This window comes from Bombyx mori, chromosome 4, assembly GCF_030269925.1.
Source record: "Bombyx mori chromosome 4, ASM3026992v2".
NCBI classification, from domain to species: Eukaryota; Metazoa; Arthropoda; class Insecta; order Lepidoptera; family Bombycidae; genus Bombyx; species Bombyx mori.
In genome coordinates, this window is record NC_085110.1 from 18,016,818 (window position 1) to 18,043,718 (window position 26,901).

General features: G+C 35.3%; 2 protein-coding genes across 7 annotated transcripts in view; one reads left to right on the forward strand and one right to left on the reverse strand.

Annotated features, from left to right (window-relative positions):
• LOC101741294 (uncharacterized) overlaps positions 1 to 2,028 on the reverse strand; it is a 20,208-nt gene extending 18,180 nt beyond the window's left edge. For 4 of the 5 annotated variants that reach the window (XR_005246637.2, XM_038021940.2, XM_021347759.3 and 1 more), the window contains exons 1-2: positions 1,756 to 2,028; positions 305 to 451 (exon numbers count right to left, since the gene is read on the reverse strand). Coding sequence is in view for 3 of the 5 variants with exons in the window: in XM_038021940.2 (XP_037877868.1) it covers positions 305 to 451; positions 1,756 to 1,923 (315 nt within the window). In the remaining 2 variants the exon portion in view is untranslated. Of the gene's footprint in view, positions 1 to 304; positions 452 to 1,410; positions 1,550 to 1,755 lie in introns of those variants that run through there. The other variant, XM_062668401.1, reaches the window with a different exon arrangement.
• Positions 2,029 to 4,555: 2,527 nt separating this feature from the next.
• The window catches only part of LOC101738882 (long-chain-fatty-acid--CoA ligase 4), a 61,284-nt gene continuing 38,938 nt past the window's right edge, over positions 4,556 to 26,901 (forward strand). Inside the window, exon 1 of one of the 2 annotated variants that reach the window (XM_012690095.4) lies at positions 4,556 to 4,711. The gene's annotated coding sequence lies outside the window, so the exon portion shown is untranslated. Of the gene's footprint in view, positions 4,712 to 19,759; positions 19,881 to 26,901 lie in introns of those variants that run through there. The other variant, XM_012690096.4, reaches the window with a different exon arrangement.

Genomic DNA, 26,901 nt, shown 5'->3' on the forward strand with positions numbered 1-26,901 from the left:
GGTAGCAATCTGTGCATTTTGACCAAAAAAAAATTATTGATATTTCAATACAGATTGATTTGAATATAATGGTCTCCTTCAAAGAATACGGTTCAAAACCTGCATTAAATAAAGGTTAATACTTAACCTGTTATTTATCTAAGATGTCGTTCAGAAGATTTTTGTGACTGCCAATGGAATACAAAGTCAATAATACGTTTTTCTGATTTACCAATAATTATCCGAAAGTCACATGGCCGGCTTTGATAATAGTCGACTCATTTATTCGTAGTACAATACAGTAAAATTATAATAATTAGCGAACAGTTTTGTTTTTCGTTCTCTTCTTGACGTCAGACTTGACGGAAACCTTGTAGATGACGTGGAAGATGCTGGACTGAGGGTGGTTCGGCAGCCAGACCTTGTATACGCGGAGCGGCACGCATTGCGGACCCGCGTCTACTCCAAATAGCTAGAAAATAATAAATTTCCCTATGGTCGTAAAGTCTATAATCCATTACATGGCTATGAGATGATACCGAAGCCCGTAGGTACAACGAGCTGGGTGCTATCGTCCACCTTGGGGCCCAAACTCAAATGACCAATCTCAATTCGAATAAAACAAAAAAATATACTTCTCGGCTTAAGTAGACAGAATGATAATTGTAAATAGACATGTCATTAACAAAAACCGTCTAAATATCGAAAAAAAAAGATTCTAAAACAAATAAATAAGTATACACTAAAAACAATAATCATCGAAATCGGTTGGTGTGCTATCGAGTTATTGAGTTATTCATCTATTTGTCGTGCACGTACTTAATGCAAATTTAAGACTTATATGGTTTTCTCATGGATACCATTATTAGAACTGGAAATTGTCAGGAAAGTGTCAGCTTTCTAATAAAAAAAGAATCATCAAAATCGATTCACCTAGTCAAAAGTTATGGGGTAACAAACATTAAAAAAAACAGTCGAATTGAGAACCTCCTCCTTTTTTGAAGTAGATTAAAAATAAATAGTGGGGCTCAAAATCAGTCTAGCCTATCTAACTATCTAATGGCCCTAATGCGGTAAGATTTCATTTTATTACTCCATAGCACTATTTCATCATAACGTGTGCATGGTTAGGTACCACCGCCCTGCCTATTTCTGCCGTGAAGCAGTAATGCGTTTCGGTTTCAAGGGCGGGGCAGCCGTTGTACTGTTAGAAGTGAGACCTTCCAACGCATCTCTCAAGGTGGGTGACGGCATTTACGTTGTAGATGTCTATGAGCTCCGGTAACCACTTAACATCAGATGGGCCGTGAGCTCGTCCACCATTCTAAGCAATAAAAAAAAACTTTGAAATGGAAAATTTATATCTGTTTCATCCCAGCCCAGAAGCCATGGATTAGTTTAAGTGGCATACGAACAAACTGGATCTCGTACCGCTTATGTTACGAATCCTTTATTTAATAGTTTTAATAAGCTTTTAGCATAATAACGATTTTAACGTAAACCAAAATTATTCAATACTAGCGACCCGCCCTCGCTTCGCTTCGGAAAATGTATTTTATTATTGATTTCTCCACTATTTAATGGATGTTATTATGCATATAAACCTTCCTCTTCAATCACTCTATAAAAAAAAAACCGCATCAAAATCCGTTGAGTAGTTTTAAAGATTTAAGCATACATAGGAACAGAGAAAGCGACTTTGTTTTATACTATGTAGTGATTGCGCCGAAAGACAGTTATAGTGGCTGTGTAAATTAATTATTTTCATTTACGTACATCGAAGTTAATCTTATGAGCTGCCAACTTCCAACATTTTTTTTCACAAGTACTGGATGGGATCCACAACTCTCCACTGGCTTCTCTCGTTACTAGAAAAGACTTTTCCGGAGGACAATAAACGATTAAAGATACCACATCGGTTAATAATTTATAATTTTTGAACATAGTTTTGTTTATTAATTTCCAAGTTGGCCGTGTATCAGATAATAGGAAAAAAAAAACAAATAATAATAAATCGTAATGATTACGATTTCATCTCAAGTAAACAAATCCAATTGTGACACATGACAGAAGATTAAAATCATTAACTGGCATGCTGTATGGAAATAGATTTTGTGAATTGAAACCTTCTTCCCATTCCCATATTACTCGTTTTTTTCCTACCTAATTATTAGTAGCTTAAGGAACAATTCCAACTTGCGCACGGTTCGATAGGTGCGCTGACACCTTTAGCTCTAACACTAGGACTAGGGACCCCGGTAACCGTACTCGTTAATCTCGGCAAAGAATTCGACGTGCAATCTAACCTAAGCATTAGCCCGATGAGTTTCTCGCCGGATCTTCTCAGCGGGTCGCGATTCCGATCCGGTAGTAGATTCGTTCGCGAAGCAGCTACTCTTGAGTTGTTAAGTCTCCTATGGAGGCGCTCAGGTAGCTGTTAGTAAATCCCACCCGTCCTGGCTGAGCCCTTGCTCGCCCACCTACCTTGGTAAAACTGGAAAGGCCTCCGGGCCACCAGTAATCTCTCAAACATAAAAAAGGTGAGCTAACGAGGCTCAACCTGACAGGACTTGCTAAAACTAGCCCTAGCAAGAGCAGTGCTTCGCAGAATCTACCACCGAATCAGAATAGAGACCCACTGAGAAGATCCGGCGAGAAACTGAGTGGGCTGTGTCTATGGGTTAAATCGCTCGTCGAGCCCTTCGTCGCAAGCGACGGGTTCGACGAGGACGGTGAACGGTGCTTGTGGTGCCTAAAAGTACCGTTAATGGATCGGGAGGATCCGTAATCACGTGCTTAGGCGTTGTCGACTGTTTACCATCGGGTATGTAGTTTCCAGCGGCCAAGATGAGAGGGTTCTCGTGTCGTGCCGCTTTGTCGAAGTGGCGCATCGATGCCGACTGTAGATACTTACTGACAGAGTCGAGCTCCAGGTCATCGTGGAGATCCACGTTCCTCAGGAACCCTGGCTATCCTGCAGAATCGGGATTGAATGACCTGAAGGGGCTTCAAGTTGGTGCAGGCCGCGTGAGCGAATACTACGCTTGCATACGTCATGAAAATCTCTGAGAAGTAATGTGCTTGCTCTAACAATAAAACGTCTTATTCATGGAGCTGTGAGCTATTTATAATATTGTTTTACCTATGGAGGGTAAAGGTAAGGAGAACCGTCTCTGTGTGTGAAAAAGTGTCCGTTAAGATCTGTTAAATAAGAGTGGCGCTACAGTAGCAACCGGGTAAATTTTAAAAAGGCGCTGAAAGTTATTAGATATAAAAAAGGACGAAAGAACTGTAAGCACTACAAAATCACAAAAATTATTATATTTTATTTAAAGGTGATAAGAAAATGCAATCGATGTCTCTACGTTTTACCACAGCAATAATTTTAGGTTATATTGACGAAATTAGTTTGGACTACGTAACGTACGTTGGTCTTGTATATTACACTGTCACTAACTACTCTAGTCATTAAAAATAATGAATTTCCTAACTCAGCATACTTCAATCAGTTAACAACTGCTCAATTCATATCACAGAACACTATTACTTCTAGCGAAGATTCATATCACCTTCATACCCTGTGCCTATGGTGAATTTTTGAACTGTTATTTAGTGCTGAAAGTGGGACACTTTTTCAAGCTTCTCCCATATGAGACGGTTCTCCTTACCTCTATCCTCCATAGTTTTACCTAATTGATAAAACTAAAAAACTATTTAGATTCAATTAAAACATTTCAATTTATTTTTAGTGTCTGAACGAGGTGTTTGATAAACAGCGCCATCTAGGATTGAATTTGTGAGCTTTTAGTGAGTTCCAATATTTTATGAATAATCTGCGGTACGAAGGTTCATCTAAAAAAACGTTGTCTTGTGGATATACGGGACGATTTACGATTTAGTTCAAACATAACTAATAATTATATTAGTGGTTTCTTACAAAGAATTGAACAGCAATCCGTTTACGTTTCTCGATACAAGCGAGAGATGTCGCTGATAAATTCAATTTCAAACAACAATGCCAAAGTTCGTTAAAAATTGATAGTGCACAATACTCGTAATTACATTATTGCTCGGAAATACTGACAGTGAGTGTACATTTCGCACATTAATTTAATTAAGAGGACTCTATAAAATCTAAGCCCTTTTAACTAAAACTATGATTCTGGACGATTTTCATTCATAATTTTAAGTTATTGATCAAAGCGGTTGCGAATTATAGCGTATGCTATAGCTATAGGTGTACATGTCTATGACGTAGCGATCACGCCACCTTTTCCATGCCAGTTTCTAGACCCTGATTGGTTGATATCATGCCTTTCTCCGCCCACAAACAAAAATACGCCACATTCAACACGTTTAGAGATGAGCCACAAGAGTGACACAAAATAAATCGAACTCTATGAGATCGGAATCCTGAAAGTTAAATATGAGTTTTAAATATTACAGAAATATAATCAGCAACTTTAATAAAAGATATAAAAATAAACTGTAAGGTTTGTACATAAAAATAATCACTTTTATTTATCAAAACTTACAATGATGGACTGAAATTCTCAAATCGATATTTCGTTGAAACAGCTGTCAAGTTACCTGCATTTTGAGAACTCTAGTCGTGTCCGGGCCGGGTAGTGTGTATGACGTTGGTGATTTTTTGTATTTAAATAAGATTATTTAATATTTCGTGTTACATTTACAAGTGTTAATTTATTTTGAAGAACCGCTGGCATCGAACGTAAGTATTTTTTCCTTTATACTAAACATTTTTTTAAGGTAAATAAACGTGTTCATCCAAAAGTCAATAACCTAGAACTACGAATTTGACGAAGTTTCTACCCTACAAAAATTGATTGGAATTTAAAAAAAAACACCACTGCATCTAAATGTTTACGTTAAAACATCTTATATATGTTTCACGCGTTTTTTAAATTGTTAACGAATTATTACTTCACATTCCTGTTAAAATTATATCAAATTGATTACTGCTCACTGCGTTCGTTTAATTAAAAACGATTTCTACTTTCGTATCGTACCACATGTTAAACCTGTTTTAGGTAAATTCATTTATATTTTTTAATTAAATTTTCCGTAAATTATTGCTTAAAATAATAAAGATACGTTGACCTACATAATATCTATCTAATAATATCGATAAATAAAATCTACAATTATACATTAAAAGAATTGAATATTATTCTATGAAACTTGAACATTTAGTTTTAAATATTTTTCATTGTTAGGCTGCTGAGTTTTTTGCTTATCTTGTCTAAATGATTATCAAAGCCTATAGGTACCAGAACGAGAATGCCTCCATCATGCTTTCTCACCCACAATGAGTTTAAAGATTCAATTGCGAAATTTAAATTTAATTGTGAAAGCATAAAAGCTTTGCAACAGAAGTGGGATTTTCAAATTCCATTTAATAAACCAATTAGTATTCCTTAAAATTTCCTCTGACATTAAAAGTAAAGTGATGGAAAAACTATAATAGCAAAGAAATCAAAAACAAAAGCAAAAATATCTCATTTATTTTAGACAGAATGTGTATTCATTAATAAGATGAAAAAAAAAAATTAAAAAATTAAACGATTTTGCACAAAATGCACCACTTCTTTAACCAACTCTGCTGTTGTAAAGATAGGCTTAGTAGTAGTATAGTAAGTGAGATTTTAACTGTGTCTCAACAAATAAAACTTAAATTTAAGTATACTCTCAGACAGTCATAAATAGTTTTCTGATACAATATCAATTTCAAGCAATTTCATTAGTTTCTTTCTCCTTTCTCCTTATGGCTTTCTTCTGTAACAAATGTTCATTTATTACAAATAATTTCAAGAATATTACAAATAAGTAGCAAATTATATTCTACAGTACAACAGGGAATTGTCTGTAAATCATGTTCCAAAATCTTACTTATTTTTCACATTATGATATGTATGTATATCTTAACAATATACAATTTATATATTTAAATATATGATTTTAGTAGAAACACACGATTTATTATTGGAAGAATGAAGACCTGCATTGCAGAGCACTGGCCAAAGATAGTTCAGTATACAACATGTCCCAAAATTGAACACTGGGCCTGCTTATAACTACTGGAAAAAAAAAGAAAAATATATCTCAAACTTTTTAAAAATTATAGTAAAAATTGAGAACATTTATATCTCCCAAAACATTTTTATCATGACCACAATTTTTCAAATATTGCTGTCTTTTTTTATATTGGCCATTTAAGTAGCACTGCTATCCACCACAACCATTCCCCAAAATTCCAGAATGCCTGTACTTTAATAAAAAAAGCAATGAAAATTATTTTAGCCTTAAAATTTTTGAAGACCTTTGCTTTGAAAAAAAAAGTATAAATCTAAACATACTATGTGTACATATACATGGAAAGTTTTTTTTTAATTTACCCAACTATCCATGATTCCAAAATGGTATCATACATACTCTAAGACAACAAGCCATCAAAAAAAGGGTATTATTTCTAAACAAGAACTAAATTGTTTTTGATTGTAATCACTTTTACTGTGTGCCCAAAACAGATTATTTGTTCTCGAAAAATGTTGAATGAATTAAAACAAATTGCACAAACAATTTTATATTTATTTTAATAATTTATTGTATTAATTAATTACATTACAGTAAATGATACAGGCACGACATTGTCTTATCAAATATCATTTTAACCATCCTTTTTCAAACCAAAATACATTACTGCATCACGGTAGAAATAAAAAGGGGGTTGGTAACTACTCTTGCGGACTCACAAAACTTCCAGTAATTACGGATATAATTATTTTTGCGTATTTGATTTACACGATGTTATTCCTTCATTATGGAAATCATTTGTGAAGATTTATTAAGTACGTATTTTAATTGAAAAATTGATGCCTTAGTGATTCGAACACTGACACAGTAGCATCGCTCGATATGAATGCACTAGGGGTCTTGTCTTTTAGGCCACAACGACCTCTTGCGTGGCCTGCCTCACAATAGAACAATTTAAGTTTATTGTATTAATTAGCATGTACTGTTTTTGAGCTTTTTAGTTCTTTTACCGCTTCATAAAGTTTAAATAAATTTAAAGAATTTTTTGAAACCTTAGCGGTATTGATGTTAATATCCAGTATTGCTGTATCTGACTTTATAACTATAAAAAAAAACATATGCCTCATTCTGACTAATTTAGTTGGAGCCATTTTGACCAAAAAACAACTTTACCCCTAGTTTTCTTTGTGATTCAACCTATTGAGATGTCTAAAAAGCCCTTGTGGTGGGTAATAATTATGATAACGGCAACCTTCGACTGCTGATAACAGGGTACAAAGTGCGGTGCCTTTGTTTAGACGCTGGTCGAGACATTTTAGAGTCGGCCATGAGTTAGACCTTGCTGTGTTATCAATCATTCCTCGTGTTTTTTTTATAACAATAACTATTTTCGTAACAATATTGTTTTAAAACCGGATATATTTTTAGACAAACTTGGTGATTGGAAAATTTGTATTATGTCAGAACAGTAGTTCAGAACAGTCCAATCAGAACAGTAGTTCTGAATGGAATTAATAAAACAAACTTTTTTCTTTGTCCTTTATCTTACATGCTTCCAATAAATTTATAAATAATACAAAATATATCAATAAAGCTTAAGCAGGTAGGTCAAATAGTGATACTTTTAAAGAATAGCAAATTTTTTGGAAAATATTGTTAATCAGCAAAGGTTTTTTTTTTCCTCCCTATGCTGATAGTCTTGAGAGGCTATTTCAGCTTCACCCTAACGTGTGTAGGTGAGCTCACGGGGTTCAAACCGGAGTGTTGCTAACACTGACCCTAGCAAGAGCAGTGCTTCGCAGAATCTACCACCGGATCGGAAACGCGACCCACTAAGAAGATCCGGCGAGAAACTCAGTGGGCTGTGTCTATGGGTTAATTCGCTCATCGAACCCTTCGTCGCAAGCAACGGTTTCGACGAGGACGGTGACCGGGGTCTTGTTTATTCTTTCTGTGAAGCAGAAATGCGTTTCGGTTTGAAGGTTGGGCTAGCCGTCGTAACTATACTGAGACCTTAGAACTGATAGCTTAAGGTGGGTGGCAGCATTTACGTTGTAGATGTCTATGGGCTCCAGTAACCACTAAACACCAGGGGGGCTGTGAGTTCGTCCACTCATCTAAGCAATACAAAAAAAGTCGAAATTCGACTATAATTAATTGAAATTATAAGTTTGAACATTATTTTAATATGGTTCTATTGTCAAAGACTACATAATAATATAACGACAGATTTGCCAAAGCTACACTATAGACAAATAACGTTACGGACATACAATATTAATCTATTCTCAATATGACCACAGACTTTAAGAATAAATATATATGCGTGTGTATGTCAAATACATGGTAGTGTGTGTAATGTTTTTATTTATTGATTGAAGCGCAATTTTCGTAAAAAGGAATACAAAGTGTTTGCTTTAGTGTGTATTAACATACAGATATACGTTAGCTTTTCCCAGTTGAGTAATTTTCCTAAGAAAACAAGTATTGCTGTAACTGTGTTACCAATTTCAAATAAGAAACTTCAAGTTTCGCCCTTTCTCTCCGTAGTATTGACAGCCGCTCTACACAACGCTCTAAAAAAAAACAACGCTGCCTATGTGCTTAGTGCGAGCTTTTAAACCTTTCGATAGCATAAAAGTTAGCGTTGATGCTAGGGACGCTGTTCCAAGTTCATACAAATTTGAGTTAACTTTTACGCGATCGAGAAGTTAAAAAACTCACTCTAAGCACACTGGCCACACCACACACCACCAGTATTATTGCGTTTTAAAGAAAAACGCAACACTTCTGTCTATTTAAATAGTAACAGGTGTACATTGATACATATAACATTATTCTTATAATATTCAGTTATTTATTTACTCATTACTTTCGAAGCTCAGCGCCCCTAGCGGCAGATGTAGGCAAACATTCCAACTCCATACAAATTTGAGTTAACTTTTAGGCAATCGAGAACTTTAAAAAACTCGCACTGTATAAAACTCGTGTACGGTACATTTGCACGATTTTAGCAAACTGTTTAGTTTTTTTTGTTAGTTTTTTTTTAGATTTCCTTTTCTTCGATTCACATAAATTTATGTGTTAGCAACAAAATTCGTTGGTTTAATGTATAAATTAAAAATACTTTATTTCATTCAATATGTGTATATAATATATTATACTGACTATCCTACTATACTAAGAAATATTTAGATTCCACAATCATGCGTAGTTTCTTGTGCGGGAGTCGCGTTTGTTTGACGTTATGAATTATGAACTTATTAATGGATGCTACATATCCTATTTGTTTTATAAAAATAGACACTTATTCATCTGACTTGTGCACCACTTTTAATACAAACTATGCTCTTTAAAACTTATATCTTAATTGATACAAAATCAAAAGTTAATTCAAGTTTATCTAATTAACGAAAATGACAATTAAACTTGTTCAACCATTGAGGAGATAGCGTGCGCTAAAAAGACATTCATAAATTTAATTGTTGTTATTTTATAGTTGTAGAAAAAAAATGAAATATCACTACGATATTTTCATACGATATCAAACTAATCGATAATCTCTTGAAGTCGATAGGAAATGGATAGAAATTAAAAAAGTAACACGAGTTAATGCAATGCAAATCAAACGATTTTATTCACGACTAGCTGACCCGGCAGACTTAGTAGTGACTTCATTGATAAATAAAAGACCTAAACTTTTGTATAAAATAAACTTAAAACAAACAAAAGGAAGGACGGAGGACACATCAAAGGATAAAACGAAATTGTTATTTTTATGTAATTCCAAGCATTTTCATATTTATCTACCTTTTAAACCTTTTCTGGACTTTCACAAATAATTCAAGACCAAAATTAGCCAAATCGGTCCAGCCGTTCTCGAGTTTTAGCGAGACTGACGAACAGCAATTCATTTTTATATAAATATAGATTGGTCTACGTGTCACGACAGACTTCAAAACGACACCAGTTAACACGGTGCAAAGTTTAACATTGTCAACGATTGATATATCGAGTTGAACTTTAGTCGGCACAGTTAGATTACTGTTTAACTGACATGTACTGTGTAGTTATTTTTGTTACGTAACTAAATGTTATCTGATATTTCTTGTTTTCTTCTCGCTTACTCTGGAGCAAAGTTGCAATGATAACAAATTTGTGTTTGTTGATATACCATATTCCAGCCTTTTATATTTGACGACTTATCTATCAAACATATTTCGGAAGTGAAGCAGTAATGCGTTTTGGTTTGAAGGATGGAGCAGCCGTTGTAATTAACTATACTGAGACCTTAGAACTTATATCTCAAGGTGGGTGGCGCATTTACGTTCTGGATGTCTGTGGGCTCCAGTAACCACTTAACACCAGGTGGGCTGTGAGCTCGTCCTTCCATCTAAGCAATAAAAAAAAAATAGCGTCTGGAGATTTAACGATACGAATTTTAAAGAACATGTAAATAAAAATAGATGAACTTCAAACTTTTTGTTATAAACGATTTGAATGAGTATAGAATATGTCTGAAAGGGAATACTCTGGGACGAGTCCTTCGAGTGGGGTAAACGATTAATTCAAAATATTGAAGACACAGATTTCCGCATTCAATACAAATGTCCTTTTTTTTGCTGCCTTTACTGTAAGGAACATTACTGCATCTTTCCGAAGATGTTGGGAAGCCTAGTGGGATATTTCAAACGTTGTCCAGTATCTAGTCCTTTAGAAGGTAAAATGGCGGGAGTCCTCAACAGAGCGAACCGATACAAATCGCAGTGTGCTTAGTGAGAGTTTTAACGCTTTCGATAACGCATTCCAAACGCGTTCCAAATGCATACTTGAGTTAAATCTTACGTGTCGAGGCTCCCATGTACCGACAGTTACCATTTGATGTTCTTACCATCAATGTGTGATATCGGTTGTTTATAGCAATTTATTTCCATTAGACGAATGAATTACACGTGAACCACATCAACACATCAACCTTGGCCTCTATCCATAGTAAAACCGTAAATCCAAAGCATGCTATAAATAATTTGAACTCTTGTAAACTATGTTAAATTTCTCAGTCCGAACATTCTGCAACATATGCCGGTTGAGCAAATATTCCTAAATAATATTGAATTCCGTTGAAAATATTAATAGTTTTCCTAAAGGTCTATCGACAGACAGAGGCAGACATTGCGGCTCGTATAAATAAAGCCAGAGCCGCGTTTAGTCAACTTAGGCCAGTGTGGAGTTCCTCAACCTCAACAAGACGAACAAAGGTGAGGATCTTCAACTCAAATGTAAAGTCTGTATTGCTGTACGGGAGCGAAACTTGGTTTGTTCGCAAGGACTTGATCAAAAAACTTCAAGTGTTTGTGAATAAGTGCCTGCGTCAGATTTTGAAAATCTTTTGGCCTGAGAAGATCACTAACAAAGAGCTGTGGTGGATCACTAAGCAGACACCAATGGAGAAGGAGATCCTTACGCGGAAGTGGCATTGGATTGGTCACACTTTGAGAAAGCCCGATACCCACCTATCAAAGAGAGCACTGATCTGGAAAGTGTCTGGCAAAAGGAAGAGAGGCCACCCCAGAACAACTTGGCGTCGCTCGGTGGAGCAGGAGCTAGGGGTCTTGGGCACGACGTGGGAGGAGCTAGAACAGACTTCCCAAGACCGATATAAATGGAAAAATTTGATTCGAGCCCTACACCTCAGCAGAGGGTAATAGGAAAGAATGATGATGATGATGATGATGATGAAAGGTCTATCCATAAACAATAACTAGTAAAATAAGAAATTAACAGATGTATGTATAAAGTTATAGGCTGATATATAATTGTGATGTATTCAATAGATGTGTTCTCCGCCCTAGCTCGAGCCCACTAGAACACAAGAAACGTATCATCGTTGTTTTACCCCACATACATTTCAATATATTTTAAGAGGAAGACGCGTCCCCCGTGCATCCGTACTTATGGACTTCGATCCTCGGTCATTATCCTATCCCGAACACACACGACGACGCTATCCTGTTCTATACTATCGCGTAGTGTACCTAAACAAGATCGCGAATATATTTGGTATACATACTTTAATAATTTACTGTTAGTGACTGCCGTTCAATGAAGTCGATATTTTTGGAAGTCTGTAGGTAAGCAGTAGAGTAAATTACTAACTACTACTACTGCTACTACTACTAATACATATTGTCGCTGTCAAACCAAAATCTGTTATGTGCAAAAACTATTTTGAATTAACGAGTAAAAACATTTTCATATAAAATTTTATATGAAGGTGAATTTTTAAGAATTATATCAAATGAAAGCTATAGATAAATATTAAAGCTATAGACACATAACAGTTTTTCAGAGAACTATACGAAAAGGTCAAAAAGTAAAAAAATCTCAAAAAGTGCATATAGCACATTTTGGTTTGACAACGACGATATTATGTGTATTAACTCACTCCCTGTTTGCCAGTTCGGCTTGGAGAAATTTGTGAACAATAAAGTTTGTCAGTGAATGGAAACCTGTTTAATTTAACACCACCGTTCCACAAGAACAAACAAATGCTAGTATTTCAACAAGGGACTGGGCGGCTAATTTCGGACCTTAACAACTTTGTGTTGTGACGCTAACCTCAGTTCGGAGATGAGAACCTGTAGACACGTGTCAGTGTACAGTAATAAAACTTAGATGACTATTATTATACTACTACCGTCATGATAAATTTATGTACATATTTGTGTTACAATATTTTTTGAACATTATTTACTAACTTTCTGTCTATTAGTAATTTTAGGTTTGAAGTGACCGTTAAAATTAAAACTGCTTATCTGCTTATTAACTGTGTGTCAGAAGAAAAGATTCGTATAAGGTTTTTTATACGCTTTATTAGCTTCAGACGTATATGTAACGGAATCTTTGAACATGATTTTGACCCCCTTCAAAACGTCGGATTAACTCGAAATTTGGTATACTTATTAAGAATCGATGACAATTCAATATTTAAAAAATAAATTTAAAAAAAACACGGAATAAATTGAAATTCAACTATAAAATGAAAAATAAATAATATTATGAAAAAAACTAACAAAATACGCTTTTATAGAAAATTCAACTAAAAGATAGAAAATAAATTTTAATAAATTTGAATTAAAAATAGTGTAAGAAAAAATGATTTTATTGTAAATAAAGTATGGGGTGCATGGTATCAGTAGTTGTAAATATTTTATGATGAGTAGAAGGGCTATTTTAATAATATACTGAAAAGCACCCTACGCTTTTTTACAATAAAATCATTTTTTCTTACACTATTTTTAATTCAAATTTATTAAAATTTACTTTCTATTTTTTAGTTGGATTTTCTATAAAAGCGTTTTTTCTTAGTTTTTTTTAAACTATTATTTATTTTTGAAGGACAGGATCTGTTTCAAAAAATTTATGTTGTCGCCATTTGGCTAGGTAAACAAAAATAGGCATGATATTAGCTGCTAAAGTTGTGGCACTGTGATTATTAATACTACATACGTTAGCAGAACGCTATGCTGGCGGTGTTAAAGTATGCTTTATCTGTTAAAACATTTTAAAATTCTCTTATCTATGTTTTTGGGTCAGAAACGTTGTTATTTTGAATGTAGAAAACTAATTGGAAGCTTTATCTGTACATTCCCTTTTGTATTCAGTTTTAAAAAATCTAGAGCGCACGTAGCTTAAGTATTGAGTCTCTTCGATTAGCAAGTAATGAATGGCACGGAGTTTGGACCCTCTAATTAGTAATACGTAATCGAACGGAATTTAATGCACATTTATCATAACAGAAATGTTTTATGGTTATAATATCATTCGGTCCGCAATGCAAACAACAAGACAATTTTAAAGGCCACTCAATTCTATGAGCACTAATATTTAACGCAGACCGCCCCCCGTGATTATGGTGTTTGCATCAGGACCGAAACAGTTTAACAGTAAAATTGCGGTAAGGTCTTTTGAAATAATAGTAATGTAGACAAAGAAAATTTGAATCCATCAACATTTCCAACTAAAAAATAGAAAATAAATATTAATAAATTTGAATTAAAAATAGTGTAAGAAAAAATGATTTTATTGTAAAAAAAGCGTGGTTGAATTTCAATTTTTTCAGTCTCATTTTTTTCATTTTTTTTTATATATTGAATTGTCGTCGTTCCTTAATAAGTATACCAAATTTCGAGTTAATCCGACGTTTCGAAGGGGGTCAAAATCATGTTCAAAGATTCCGTTACAAACATACATACGTCTGTGGCTAATAAAAGCGTATTAAAAATAGTAGAATAATGATTTACTACATATATGAATCTGAATTAACAAGTAAAAATTTTTCATCTCTCAACAAAATGTTGTTCACCTGCTCATTGTTTACCGAACAAAGGTAAACGACATTAATCGGAGACAGTCTGTTGATATAGAAATCGTTCAATGACTTTCGATTCGTAATGCCTTTATTATCGTTATTGATCCTCAAGGTGTATCTATTTCTGAATTGTGTTTTTCAGTTGTATATTATTCTTGTGTCGAGCCCCTTATTATCGTTTTTGTGTTATAAATGTAGCTAAAAATAAAACTAACTCGTGACAATACTAAAGACAATACTAAACGAAAAATAAAGCCTCAATAAATACCTGTAAAATTGTTATTGTTCATAAAATATGCGTTTCATACTTGTGTTAGACCGTATTGTAATTTAATGACGGGAATATGATGCAATAATGCTGAGGGTCGCGATTCTCCATCGAAATCTGTCGCTGCCTTAATAGAGAGCTGTGTGAGACCGCTGGGTGTATCGATACAGATAACGGAGCCCCTAGCGGCAAACGTTCCGACTCCATACAAATTTGAGTTAACTTTTACGTTATCGAGAACGTTAACAAACACGCACTAAGCACACAGATCCCTCTATCGGTTGGGGGTCCTCTTAGCAACATATTTTCCTGACTGAGTTTTGATCCTCAACTATGAGGGAATAGTTGAGGAGGCGGATACTGATGTTATGCGGAAAATATTTGGAAACTGTGGTCTGAAAATTACGCACACGCAAATTATTTACTCAAATCAACATTATTTCAATTACTTAATATGTGTTATAAGAATTTATTTCCTTATAAACTTACTGTACATTGCGGTTTTGTTGTTTCTTAGTTTCGATTTACCTAGTCTTTTTTGTTTAGAATCTGCTAATGATGGTTAAGTTCCAAATCATATTAATGTTTGTGCAATAAACAGTCCTTTTTTTGTATATTGATGCGAAATTACTTCCTATTTATGTGTACGAACTGGCCATCTAATTATACGTTTAACCGGTGTACGCTAATTGCCAAATTATATTGTGGTTCATCTACACTGCCGAGCGTATGTAAATAAAGCATTCAATAATATCTCAGTGAGCCGTTGCGTTGTGATTAAGGCACATAATTATATGTATTATGCGTTGTAAAATGAATGCTATAAAGGTATTATAATTATAAAAGGTTGAAGTTAGAAATTATTTAAATTTGGAGACCAAAAATTTATTATCTGGTTTTGGTACCAAATGGTACCAATAGTATTTATGGCAACTAAGTGACAACTTCTTAAGTGCTTCGATCACATCGCTGGTAGCAACCCTTATAAACTAGAGAAGCTGATGGTGGTCGGTCGAGTTGACGGGAGAAGATCACACGGACACTAACTAACCTGCTGGTCAGATCTGGTAAAGACGCTCACCGGCCTGTCAATAACAGAGGCTATAAAGACCGCCGAGGACAAGAAAACGTGGAGAAGTATAGTGCATCGAGTGTTCAATATTTCAAGGTAGACACGACCTTCAACAATGGAAAGACCGACTAAGAAGAAGAATGACAACTAAAAGGCTGATAAAATGAAGAGAATATGAAGGAAAGTATGTAAAATAAAGAGATATGAGATTATTTGTAAAGATGATGAACTATTTATTTGTCCGTCTACTGAATTGGGGTTTATATTTGCGAAAATCCCATAAAACAGCTGAGTCCCACGTAGATTGAATGTGTTGAAAGAATAAATGAAAATAAAATATCTCACTGAAACATAAGTGGGACGTCGTGGAGGCAAAGGAATTCGACCTAGTTTCGTGTCTAGAAGAAACTACCTTTTGACGGAAGAGAACTAGTATTTTTCAATGTGATTTCAACTATACTGGGTCTCATAAAAATCATCGTCGGAATAAAAAAAAAATTAATTCGTTTATTTGTGTGCGCGTGTTTGATCAACTTTTTGTTGTGATAGAAATATAGTTTTTCCTCACAAAAAATAGCACTTACCATGTCATATAAACATTTAAAAAAGACAAGCGAAACCGCCTTCTACAGCTAATTCTTGAATATGTAATTGTATATAAGACATGTTTTTTCGCAAGGTCACTACTTGAGTTTTCAAAATGGATAAAGGCTTTATAATTCATATGCGCTCGGGTCTACTGAATTAAGAACTTAATAAAAGCTACTCATAAATAAAGGTCATAATTGGTATTCCAGACGATTCGCCGCCAGCGTTTAGGTCTCGACCTTCTGTGATGTTTAACCGTGCCGATGCAATGTTTCCGAACCAGTCTGCTTAGTGCGAGTTTCTTAACGTTCTCGATAGCGTAAAAGTTAAGTCAATTTTGTATGCAGTAGGAACAGCGCCCCTAGCGACAAACGTACGTAAACGATACCATTCCATACAAATGAGTCGACTATTACCAAAGGCGGCAATCTGACTTTTGGACAATGATTGGTAAATCAGAAAAACGAATTATTGACTTTGTATTCCATTGGCAGTCACAAAACTCTTCGGAACGACATCTTAGATAAATAACAGGTTAACTATTAACCTTTATTTAATGCAGGTTTTGAACCGTATTCTTTGAAGGAGACGATTATATTCAAATAAATCTGTATTGACATATCAATAAAAATTTTTTGTCCAAATGTACAGATTGCCGCCTTTGATAATAGACGACTCAAATATGAGTTAACTTTTACGCTATCGAGAACGTTAAAAAACTCACACTAAGCACACAGATGCATGTTCAACGAATTAGCAGGTCAGTCGAGTGCAAACGCACCGGATTATTCTACTTTCTCACAGTCCACCGCGCTGCCAACGATTTTAGATAACAATTATTTAAAACGTATTGAGGATTGTACCGCTTTTTTGAAATCTGTTGATAAAAATCTGAAGATTAAATTACAAAATGGAATCCGTGTTTCTGTTGTTACATTTTAGAATTAAATTTTTTATTTATTGCTTAGGTGGGTGGACGAGCTTACGGCCCACCCGATGTGAAGTAGTTACCGGAGCCCATAGACAACGTAAATGTCGCCACCCACTTTGAAATAATAGTTAGTTTTTTCGTTCAGTTTACATAATTTACTAGTTACGTTAAACTATATTTTTTTGTGTTGAATTATTACAATAAACAAATAACTTTGTAAGTATTAAATAAAACAACGCGTTAAAAATGTATTTTTTTTCTTTAATGGCGATTAGCAGTCGTTATCATGAAAACAACATTTTGATTTGATTGATAAGTCACGATTGTAAGTCTTAAAAGACGATAATACTAAGTGTACCGTTAAATCGAATCGAAGTCATGATTTGTCGTTTAAGACGCGTAATGCTTTGAATGACAATGAATAAGGCTATAAAATAAACGTTTTCATTCAATAATTTCTCTTGTTTGTTTTCAGAGGGTACTTTTTTAACCTTCTTTTGTCTATTAGGCCATGTACGGGAAGTAACGTGTGAACGTGAATACTTTAAAAAAAAAAAAAAATTGCTTAGGTTTGTTGACGAGCTCACGGCCCACCTGATGTTAAATGGTTACCGAAGCCAATAGACATGTACAAGGTAAATGCCGCCACCCACCTCGAGATATGAGTTCTAAGGTCTACAGTTTTAACAGTATAACGGCTGCCCCACCCTTCAAGCCGAAACGCAGTACTGCTTCGCGGCAGAAATAGGCAGGGTAGTGGTACCTACCCGGACGGACTCACAAGACGTCCTACCACCAGTAATTACGTAAATTGTAATTTTGCGGGTTTCCTTTAGGCCACGACGACTTCAAGCGCTTTAGTGATTTTGAAGGAACTATAAGTTGGTGTAAAAGTAACTAGCGTTATAGTGTATTCGACCATTCCATGTGGTCATTAGCCAAAAACGCTATACAATGTTGCTGTAAAGTTATACCAGAAAAGATGCTTTGGCTGTGTTTTTTATTTACTATCATTTTGGATGTAGTAATTTTTACCTTATCGGAGATTTTTGTGTATTCGTATTAAATTATAATATTAAGTTGTATAATAATATTCCTATTAAATAGTATTGTCTTCTTTAAATGCGTGTCACTCTTTAATGTGTATTTGTATCGCCCTTAATATTCATTTCTAATTTCGAAATATTTTTAGTTTTCTTGTCGTGACCTCATCACGCAGAATTCTCCCTTACATTAATTGTAAATTTATTTTCCTTATTTACATTTCTATTTCGTAGATAATAATTATCTCATTATATTTGTATTGTGTTTGAATATTTCACCATTTTCTTGTACAAAAGTGCTTCTCTCTTCGTTAAATATTAATTGTCTTTCACATAGTTCAAACTTATTTTCATATTGTATTTTGAATATAAATAAATATTCAGTGATGTAGTAAATCCATTGTTTTTTTTAACATTAAGATCACTAATTTTTTTTCTACCTAAGCTGATGGTCTAGATTCTAGCTAGAGTCTAGAGATACTATATCAGCGTAACCTTAACTAGTAGGTGAGCGCACGGGGCTCAAACCTGACGATGTTGCTAACACGAACCCTAGCAAGAGCAGTGCTCCGCAGAATCTACCACCGGATCGGAAACGCGACCCACAGAAGATCCGTCGAGAAACGCAGTGGGCTGTGTCTGTGGGTTAATTTACTCGCCGAGCCCTTCGTCGCAAGTGACAGGTTCGACGAGAACGATGACCGGTGATCGCTCACCGCATCACAGCTGCTTTTATCTCATTACCTGACATTATTTCTATGTTGTGGAAGTAACTAATGAATAATGTAACACTTCATATACATTTATCTAATTATTTATTTAGATTACTTTCAAAATTCATTGTCTCTTCATTAATTCATTTATTCACTATTGAAAAAACTTTTTTTCTGATTTGAAATATTCGTGGATGATTTCTAGATACTACTAAAACGACTCAATGGATACGAAATGTCTAACTAATAGTCAAGTCTACCATTGAGGCAGTAACACACCACGGACGAGACATCAAGGCACGCAAATGAGACCTAGAACTCATGTATTAAGTTGGATGACAGCATTCAATATGTGCTGTGTATGACCTTACACAACTGCGCTTACTAGGACATATTGCCTATTAGCCCAAGTTCCATACAGGCTTTTGTCATAATGTGAACATCTCAATATGAATCGAAACATTACCACGTTCAGTTCTATCACTGACAATTCCAAGACATAGGTATATACAAAACTAGTTTTTATTTAATACCAAAATAAGTCATATAAAGTGATTCTGAATCGAAAATAATTATCTGTTATTCAACATGTTCCAAAGTCCAAATAGGACTGGATGACGTCGTATACTCCACTCACGCCACCTAACCACGTCACAGTCAAGAGTCGAGATTCCAGGCTGCTCGAGAATCAACACAAGACTCATTTTAGTTCAGTAATAAAAAGAACGCCGTGTAGTACGCACGGCTCCTATTCTCCTAGTATAGTATCGGTACTTAGTAATAATAATAGCTAATATTTGGTGTCTGTGATACGAAACTGAAGTGATATTTTGATTAGTTTATTTTTTTGTTGGATTTACGGTGAGTACTATAAGGATTGAATAGTGCGTATTGTATGCTTAGTTAATGCATTACTGAATGTTTATTTGGAAAGTACACGTGTCTTTGATATAATAATTTACTTACAACATGATTATGCGTTCCTCTCGATCAAATTGACATTGAACACTTAAAATCAGGTGGGTCTTAATTTCGTTCGTCTCCGAAAACAATAAAAACCATGTCTAGTCTGGGCAGATATCACATAATTTTTATTTTTTATTTTTTTTATGTTAAATGTTCCCATGCGTTCAAGAGTTCGTAGTTTGTTCGTAATATGAATCAGGGTTGTTAAAATATGCAAATAAGATAAAGAAATAGGCAGACTGGGGATTATAATATGTATTATAAGAATATCCTAATATAATATGACATACTTGTAAATCGGCCGGGTGAGGCCTTTCAGACGGGTACACCCGACTGCTTTGGGGCATAAATATGTAAGACGAGGATACTTAAGGACTTACAATACATTCCACCACTGCTTCCACCATTTCATCACGCAACTGATCAATTTTGACACCAATAAACAACTCAATATCGTAAGGTCGTCTTAATATCCTCGATAAAAAAAAACAAGATTTATGTATAACTTTAACTTGTTAAGATACATAAATTATTTATTTCCAAAAGTAAGCTAAGCTATATTTATCCCGACGTATGTATATGAAGAAGAGCAATTAAGTTTAAGCTCCCACTCACAGGCCGGCCGCTAAAAACATACATGAACTCATAACCAGAGTTCAATGACATTACATTAATATGTAAGCTACATGGATTTAAAATTGATCTTCATGGTAAAGTGTTTTGTAGTCGCGGAATTAGCTTATTCGATTTGACCTGGTGTTAAGGAATTGCCGAGGTGCTTAGAACCTATATCTCATATATACCTTAGAACTTATATCTCAGGTGGGTAAAGTTATCTCAGGTGGGTGGTGCATTTACGTCGTAGATGTCTATGGGCTCCAGTAACCACTTAACACCAGTTGGGCTGTGAGCTCGTTCACCCATCTAAGCAATAAAAAAAAAAAACAAAAAAAACATCACCACGTAAATGTCGCGAGTCAGCCTTGAGACATTAGGGTCAAATCTCGATTGCATTGGAATAAAGAAGATTGCGTCCCGGTAAATATACGCAGGACGGTTGTGTCGACTTGACAGACGGATCGTGTTTTGAACAACTAAGCACGCGAAATGCTGTTATCAAATATTGATAATAGCGGCCCGCTCCGGCTCCGCTCGGGTCTTTAACAAAAAATTTAACGATATTTGACGTTGTTTTATTTTTTTAAATAAAAGAACGCTTATTGCGGCATAGCTATAATAGTTAGACATATGCTGTCGCGACACTTTTTGTAAATAATAATGTGTTCTACAAAGCCGTAGTACATTACTTTATTCTAACATCAATAGTTTCGTAGGGCACGCGATGTAAAAAATATTTTAGATACACCTTGGGTTACATTATTGGAGTTCTAGTAAGGATCCCTCATTTTTTCCAAAAAGATTATAGCCGATGTCACTCGGAAATAGTGTAGCTTCCAAACAGTAAAGGAATTTTTCAAATCGGTTCAGTAGTTTTGGAGCCTATTCAATACAAACAAACAAACAAATCTTTCCTCTTTATAATATTAGTATACATTGTAAATAGACATGCCTTAACGAAAACCGACTTTAAATAAATAAATAAAAAGATATTCCAAAACAAATTAATACACACTAAAATTAATAATTATCAACGAAATCGGTTGGCCTGTTCAGTTATTCATCTATTTGTCGCGCATGTACTTAATGCAAATTTAAGATTTCTAAGTCAACTTTCTAATAAAAAAAGAATCATCAAAATCGAATCACCCAGTCAAAAGTTATGAGGTAACAAATATTATAAAAAAAATACAGTCGAATTGAGAACATCCACCTTTTTTTTAAGTCGGTTAAAAAGCCAGACGATGGTCCAGTCGAAACCACATATAGTATGCCATCGAAACGGTTATAAAATAATTCAATAATTAAAATGTACCATTTAGTTTCACTGCTTAGTGCACCTATGCAATAGAATCTTTCAACGTTATATTGATCTACGTCAAGACGTCCAATTGAATTGAAATGAAAATGTTCACACGAACTTATGATGATGCTACAATATTTTATACGTTATAGGATGATAACAAAAAGTACTATTTAAATTTTTTGTTGCATTGGTTCACTTTTAAATTTGATTTTTTCTCCTGATTTCCACTTTGATTGAATTCTATTAATATCTTCATCGGTGCCCACAGCTCTTCTGATAATATACCCCGTCCGGACGTATCAAGGATAACCTCTTTAGGCTACTTTTTTTTATTTATTGCTTAGTTGAGTGGACGAGTTCACAGCCCACTTGGTGTTAAGTGGTTATTGGAGCCCATAGACATCTACAACGTAGTAGATACTTACTGACAGAGTCAAGCTCCAGGTCATGGTTCTCTTTCCGTTCCTTAAGAACCATGGTACTCCGACGGCTATCCTGCAAAAACGGGTTTGAATGACTTGAAGGGGTTTCAGGTTGGTAATGAAGAAGCGGCAAACGTATTGTATCAAATACTAGATATATAATCATATTATGTTGTTTCTAATATCATCCCACTGCCGTTAAGGGAGCTTTATTTATTAACTGTGAATTTCTAGCGTATTATTTGCATGATGACTCTTGATACATACAGAAAACTATATTGAACAACCCATTGTAAACATAATTACAAAATAAATAAAATGGCGAACAATAAACTCGTAACATAAATAAAAAAAATACATTTAAATAATTTCACACAACAAATGTTTGTTGTAGCTACGCTTCTGTTCCAATAGCAGTTGTATGTTAATATTGCAGCAAAAAAAAGCGTTAGCGTGTTAATTTTCAGTTTAAATTTAAAATGTTTATAATTTTTCCATTTTGTAAAACGGATATCGACACCGAAAGACATGTCAGTGTCAATGACAAAGTCTCGTTTACATTGATATAAAAAAATTATCTTACCCTCCGAACCGGAAGCCATGATTCGACACGGCCCATATCTAGTAATAACGCTGTGTTAGAGGTTAGATTTAACTAAGTTACGCTCTAATAATATTTCTATTAAATAATATTGTCTTCCTTAAATGTGTGCCACGTTTTAAAGTGTATTTGTATCCCCTTAATATTAATTTCTAATTTCGAAATATTTTTAGTTTTCCTGTCTTGACCTCATAACGCAGAATTCTCCCTTACATTAATTCTAAATTTATTTTCCTTATTTACATTTGTATTTCGTAGGTAATATCATCATAATTGTATTGTGTTTCAATATTTCACAATTTTCTTGTGCAAAAGTGCTTCTCAGAGATGTTTTGTCAGATTTTCATTATCTTTCACATATCAAATTTATTATCATATTGTAATTTTGTTTTGAATATAATATTCAGTAGTAAATCAAAATTTTTTTTTAACTATATGATCGCTCACCGCATCACCGCTGCCTTTATCCCGTTACCTGATATTATATCTTTGTTGTGGAAGTCGCTAATGAATAATATTTCGTATAAATTTACCTAATTATACATACATATATTTAGATTACTTTCAAAATTAATTGTCTTTTCATTCATTCATTTATTCATTTATTCACTATTGTAGAAACTTTTTTTCTGATTTGATATATCCGACACATGGATGATTTCTCTCCAGTTTCCTCCTTGCCTCAATAACCCTCAATGTTCAGGGTCGTGGCTTTAATAACTTTCTCCTGGATTATCTTGCGTCAGCCCATCGCCAGCTGTGCGGATGGCGTCGGATGATTTGTAGATACTGTTAAAACGACTGAATAGATACGAAATGTGATTATCTAATAGTCAAGCCTGCCAATAAGGCGGTAACACACAACGGACGAGACACACCAAGGCAAGCTAATGCGACTTAGAACTCATGTATTAGGTTGGATCACAGCATTCAATATGTGATGTGTATGACCTTACACAACTGCCCTTAGTAGGACATATTGCCTATTAGGCCAAGTTCTACAGAGACTTTTGTCTTAATGTGTACATCTCAATATTAATCGAAACAATCTCGTTTAGTTCTATCACCTCCAATTCCCTATATACAGAAATAGTTCTTATTGCGTTTGAAGATAAGTCTTACGTTTGCTTGAGCTCGCCTCTATAATATGATTGGAAAGGGCCCTATCCCCGGTTCGGTGTTAAGACGTGATGTCTGCCTTCACTGGGTCAAGGTTGTTAATATCAGAGTGAAAAATGTTTAACATTGTTAGTGAACGTGCGTTTTGATGTCAACGAATCACTCTTGTTTTCTTGATTCTGTTTACATTTGTCTTACAAACCTTATCGTGTATTTGGCTCAGCGATATCACGAGTGCCTTCTAAACACTAACCGCAGTTTTCAGACTAAGTACCTACATACCGCGTGCGTCATAGCTTAAATCCAGGACTGGCCATCTGAAATGTGTTCTTGATGTAAAACAGAGGATATCCATTTCATAGCAACTTGACTCTCTTACTTTGTTATTGTAAAATTCCAGGGTAGTCTTATTTGACATGCGTTTTTTTTATTGCTTAAATAGGTGGACCAGCTCACAGCCCAAGTCAAGTGGTTACTAGAGCCCATAGACATCTACAACGTAAATGCCGCCACCTACCTTGAGGTACGAGTTCTAAGGTCTCAGTATAGTTACAACGGCTGCCACACCCTTCAAACAAAAACGCATTACTGTTTCATGACAGAAATAGGCAGGGTGCTGGTACCTACCCGTGCGGACTCACAAGAGGTCCTACCACCAGTAAAAACAGTGCGTACTGTTATATATTCTTAATGTACCTAAAATTGCAAGGTACGGTGCATAGCGTAGTGCAGGATAGTTAGGTTGCCGATAGATCACGCAGTTCAATTCTAACCCCGCTCCCAGTGACACTTGCCTCAATTAATTTCGGTTATTTTTTTTATTTTTTTTTTATTGCTTAGATGTGTGGACGAGCTCACAGCCCACCTGGTGTTAAGTGGTTACTGGAGCGCATAGACATCTACAACGTAAATGCGCCACCCACCTTGAGATATAAGTTGTAAGGTCTCAGTATAGTTACAACGGCTGCCCCACCCTTCAAACCGAAACGCATTACTGCTTCACGGCAGAAATAGGCAGGGCGGTGGTATCTACCCGCGCGGACTCACAACAGGTCCTACCACCAGTAATTACGCAAATTATAATTTTGCGGGATTCACAAATTTATAGTTAGTTTCAAATATTTTAATTATTAGAATTCAATAAACTTCTTTTTTTAAAAAGCCTTTCTAATAAACCCTCGTAACGGTACAGTACTGCGAATACGCGTTACTATAATCGCCTGAATGTCTGATTGCACCACTAACGGGCAGCCTCGTGTATCGCAAGAGTTCGTTGGACCGAGGAACGGGCTCGTTGCGTTTAGTAATGTTTTTTATTGAGACACGTTGTCAATTTATGATTTAAAACATTCACAGTCTTATCCCACGTGCATTTTTTTTTCATTAGCCAACCTTCCGAATACGTAAGCTTAGTGCGAATTGAATATGTCAGGTTATTTAAAAAGTATGTAGATATCGTTCGATGTCTAAAGGCTACGCCTGAGTAGTCGTGTTCGCGAATTTGTAAAATCTTAACCGCATATTTTAAGTAGAACTTGCCTCGTGATTATAAGACTAAGGAATATTCGTATGAATGACACTATGCGACAATAAATAACTAGACTACAATAGGTTTGCTGAATGCAGATTTTGGCTCTTCAGATCCTTCAGTTACGGAGGTCGAGGAGCCTTAATTTTTTTCTATTGCAACCAGATGTATGACCGTTATTAAGAGCGGTTTCTCTGTCATTACCCCCCTTAATTTCCTTCCAACCATAAAGTTTACATACAACCGGTATTGCGTTTAAAGTCACTTGTAAAATTCACACCTGTACTGCCTCACGCACGAAGTCAGGTGATGTGCTAAAAATAAAACTGGCCACGCTACACTGTAGCACGCACGACATAACTCCATGTTCTTATCATTACATGTAACATATTTACTTACACGTTAATTATGTGATACGGAAAAACACTACACTAATATAAAAGTAAGAACTGTGCTGACGGGAAATATCGATTAACAAACATTAATGAGTAATTTCAAAGACAAACATGCTTGTTTGAACTTATTTAATTACCCTCACTATTGGCCATCAGCAATGTTTTTCCCCATCTATTCGCTGGTAGCCTTAGAGGCTATACCAGCTATTCCCGAACGGGCAGGTGAGCTTACGGGCTCAACCTGAGAGATTTTGCTAACACTAGCCCTAGTAAGAGCAGTGCTTCGCAGCATCTACCACCGGGTCGGAATCGCGATCCACTGAGAAGATCCGGCGAGAAACTCAGCGGGCTGTATCTGTGGGTTAGTTGGCTCGACGAACTCCTCGTCCTAATCGACGAGTTCGATGAGGATGGTGACCGGTGCTTGAGGAGCCTATAAGCACCGAGAGCGAATCCGGGGTATCCCACGAGACATGTTTCGACAGAGGCTTTGCGTTTCCCCGTCGCCTGGCTCCGATAAGTCAGCAAATTCATACAGAAACCAATCCGATAAGCTAGTGTCGTGGTAAATTAATCACGGCTGCAATTATTATATTTAATAACACATGTCGAAACACGCGTCCACGGTCTGCCCCACATTAAAGAGGCGGCGCTGTGTCTTCGACATTCAAATCGTTACCAACTCGATGCTGCTGTGCATCGCCCGCTTTGATTCCAGTTAGTGACAGGCGATGCCAGACTTCTGCGTGTACACCAACTGGCTGAAGCAGACAGCGAGTGCCAGACAAAGAGATCTCTTTCTCTTACACCGGATAGAGAAAAGAAGCAAAGCCGATGTTATCCCCTCAGTCCGGTCTTTTAATATTAATTGTATAAATGTATTCTTTGTGGATCCAACCTGGACCTTATAAGACCAGTGTTTGGTTA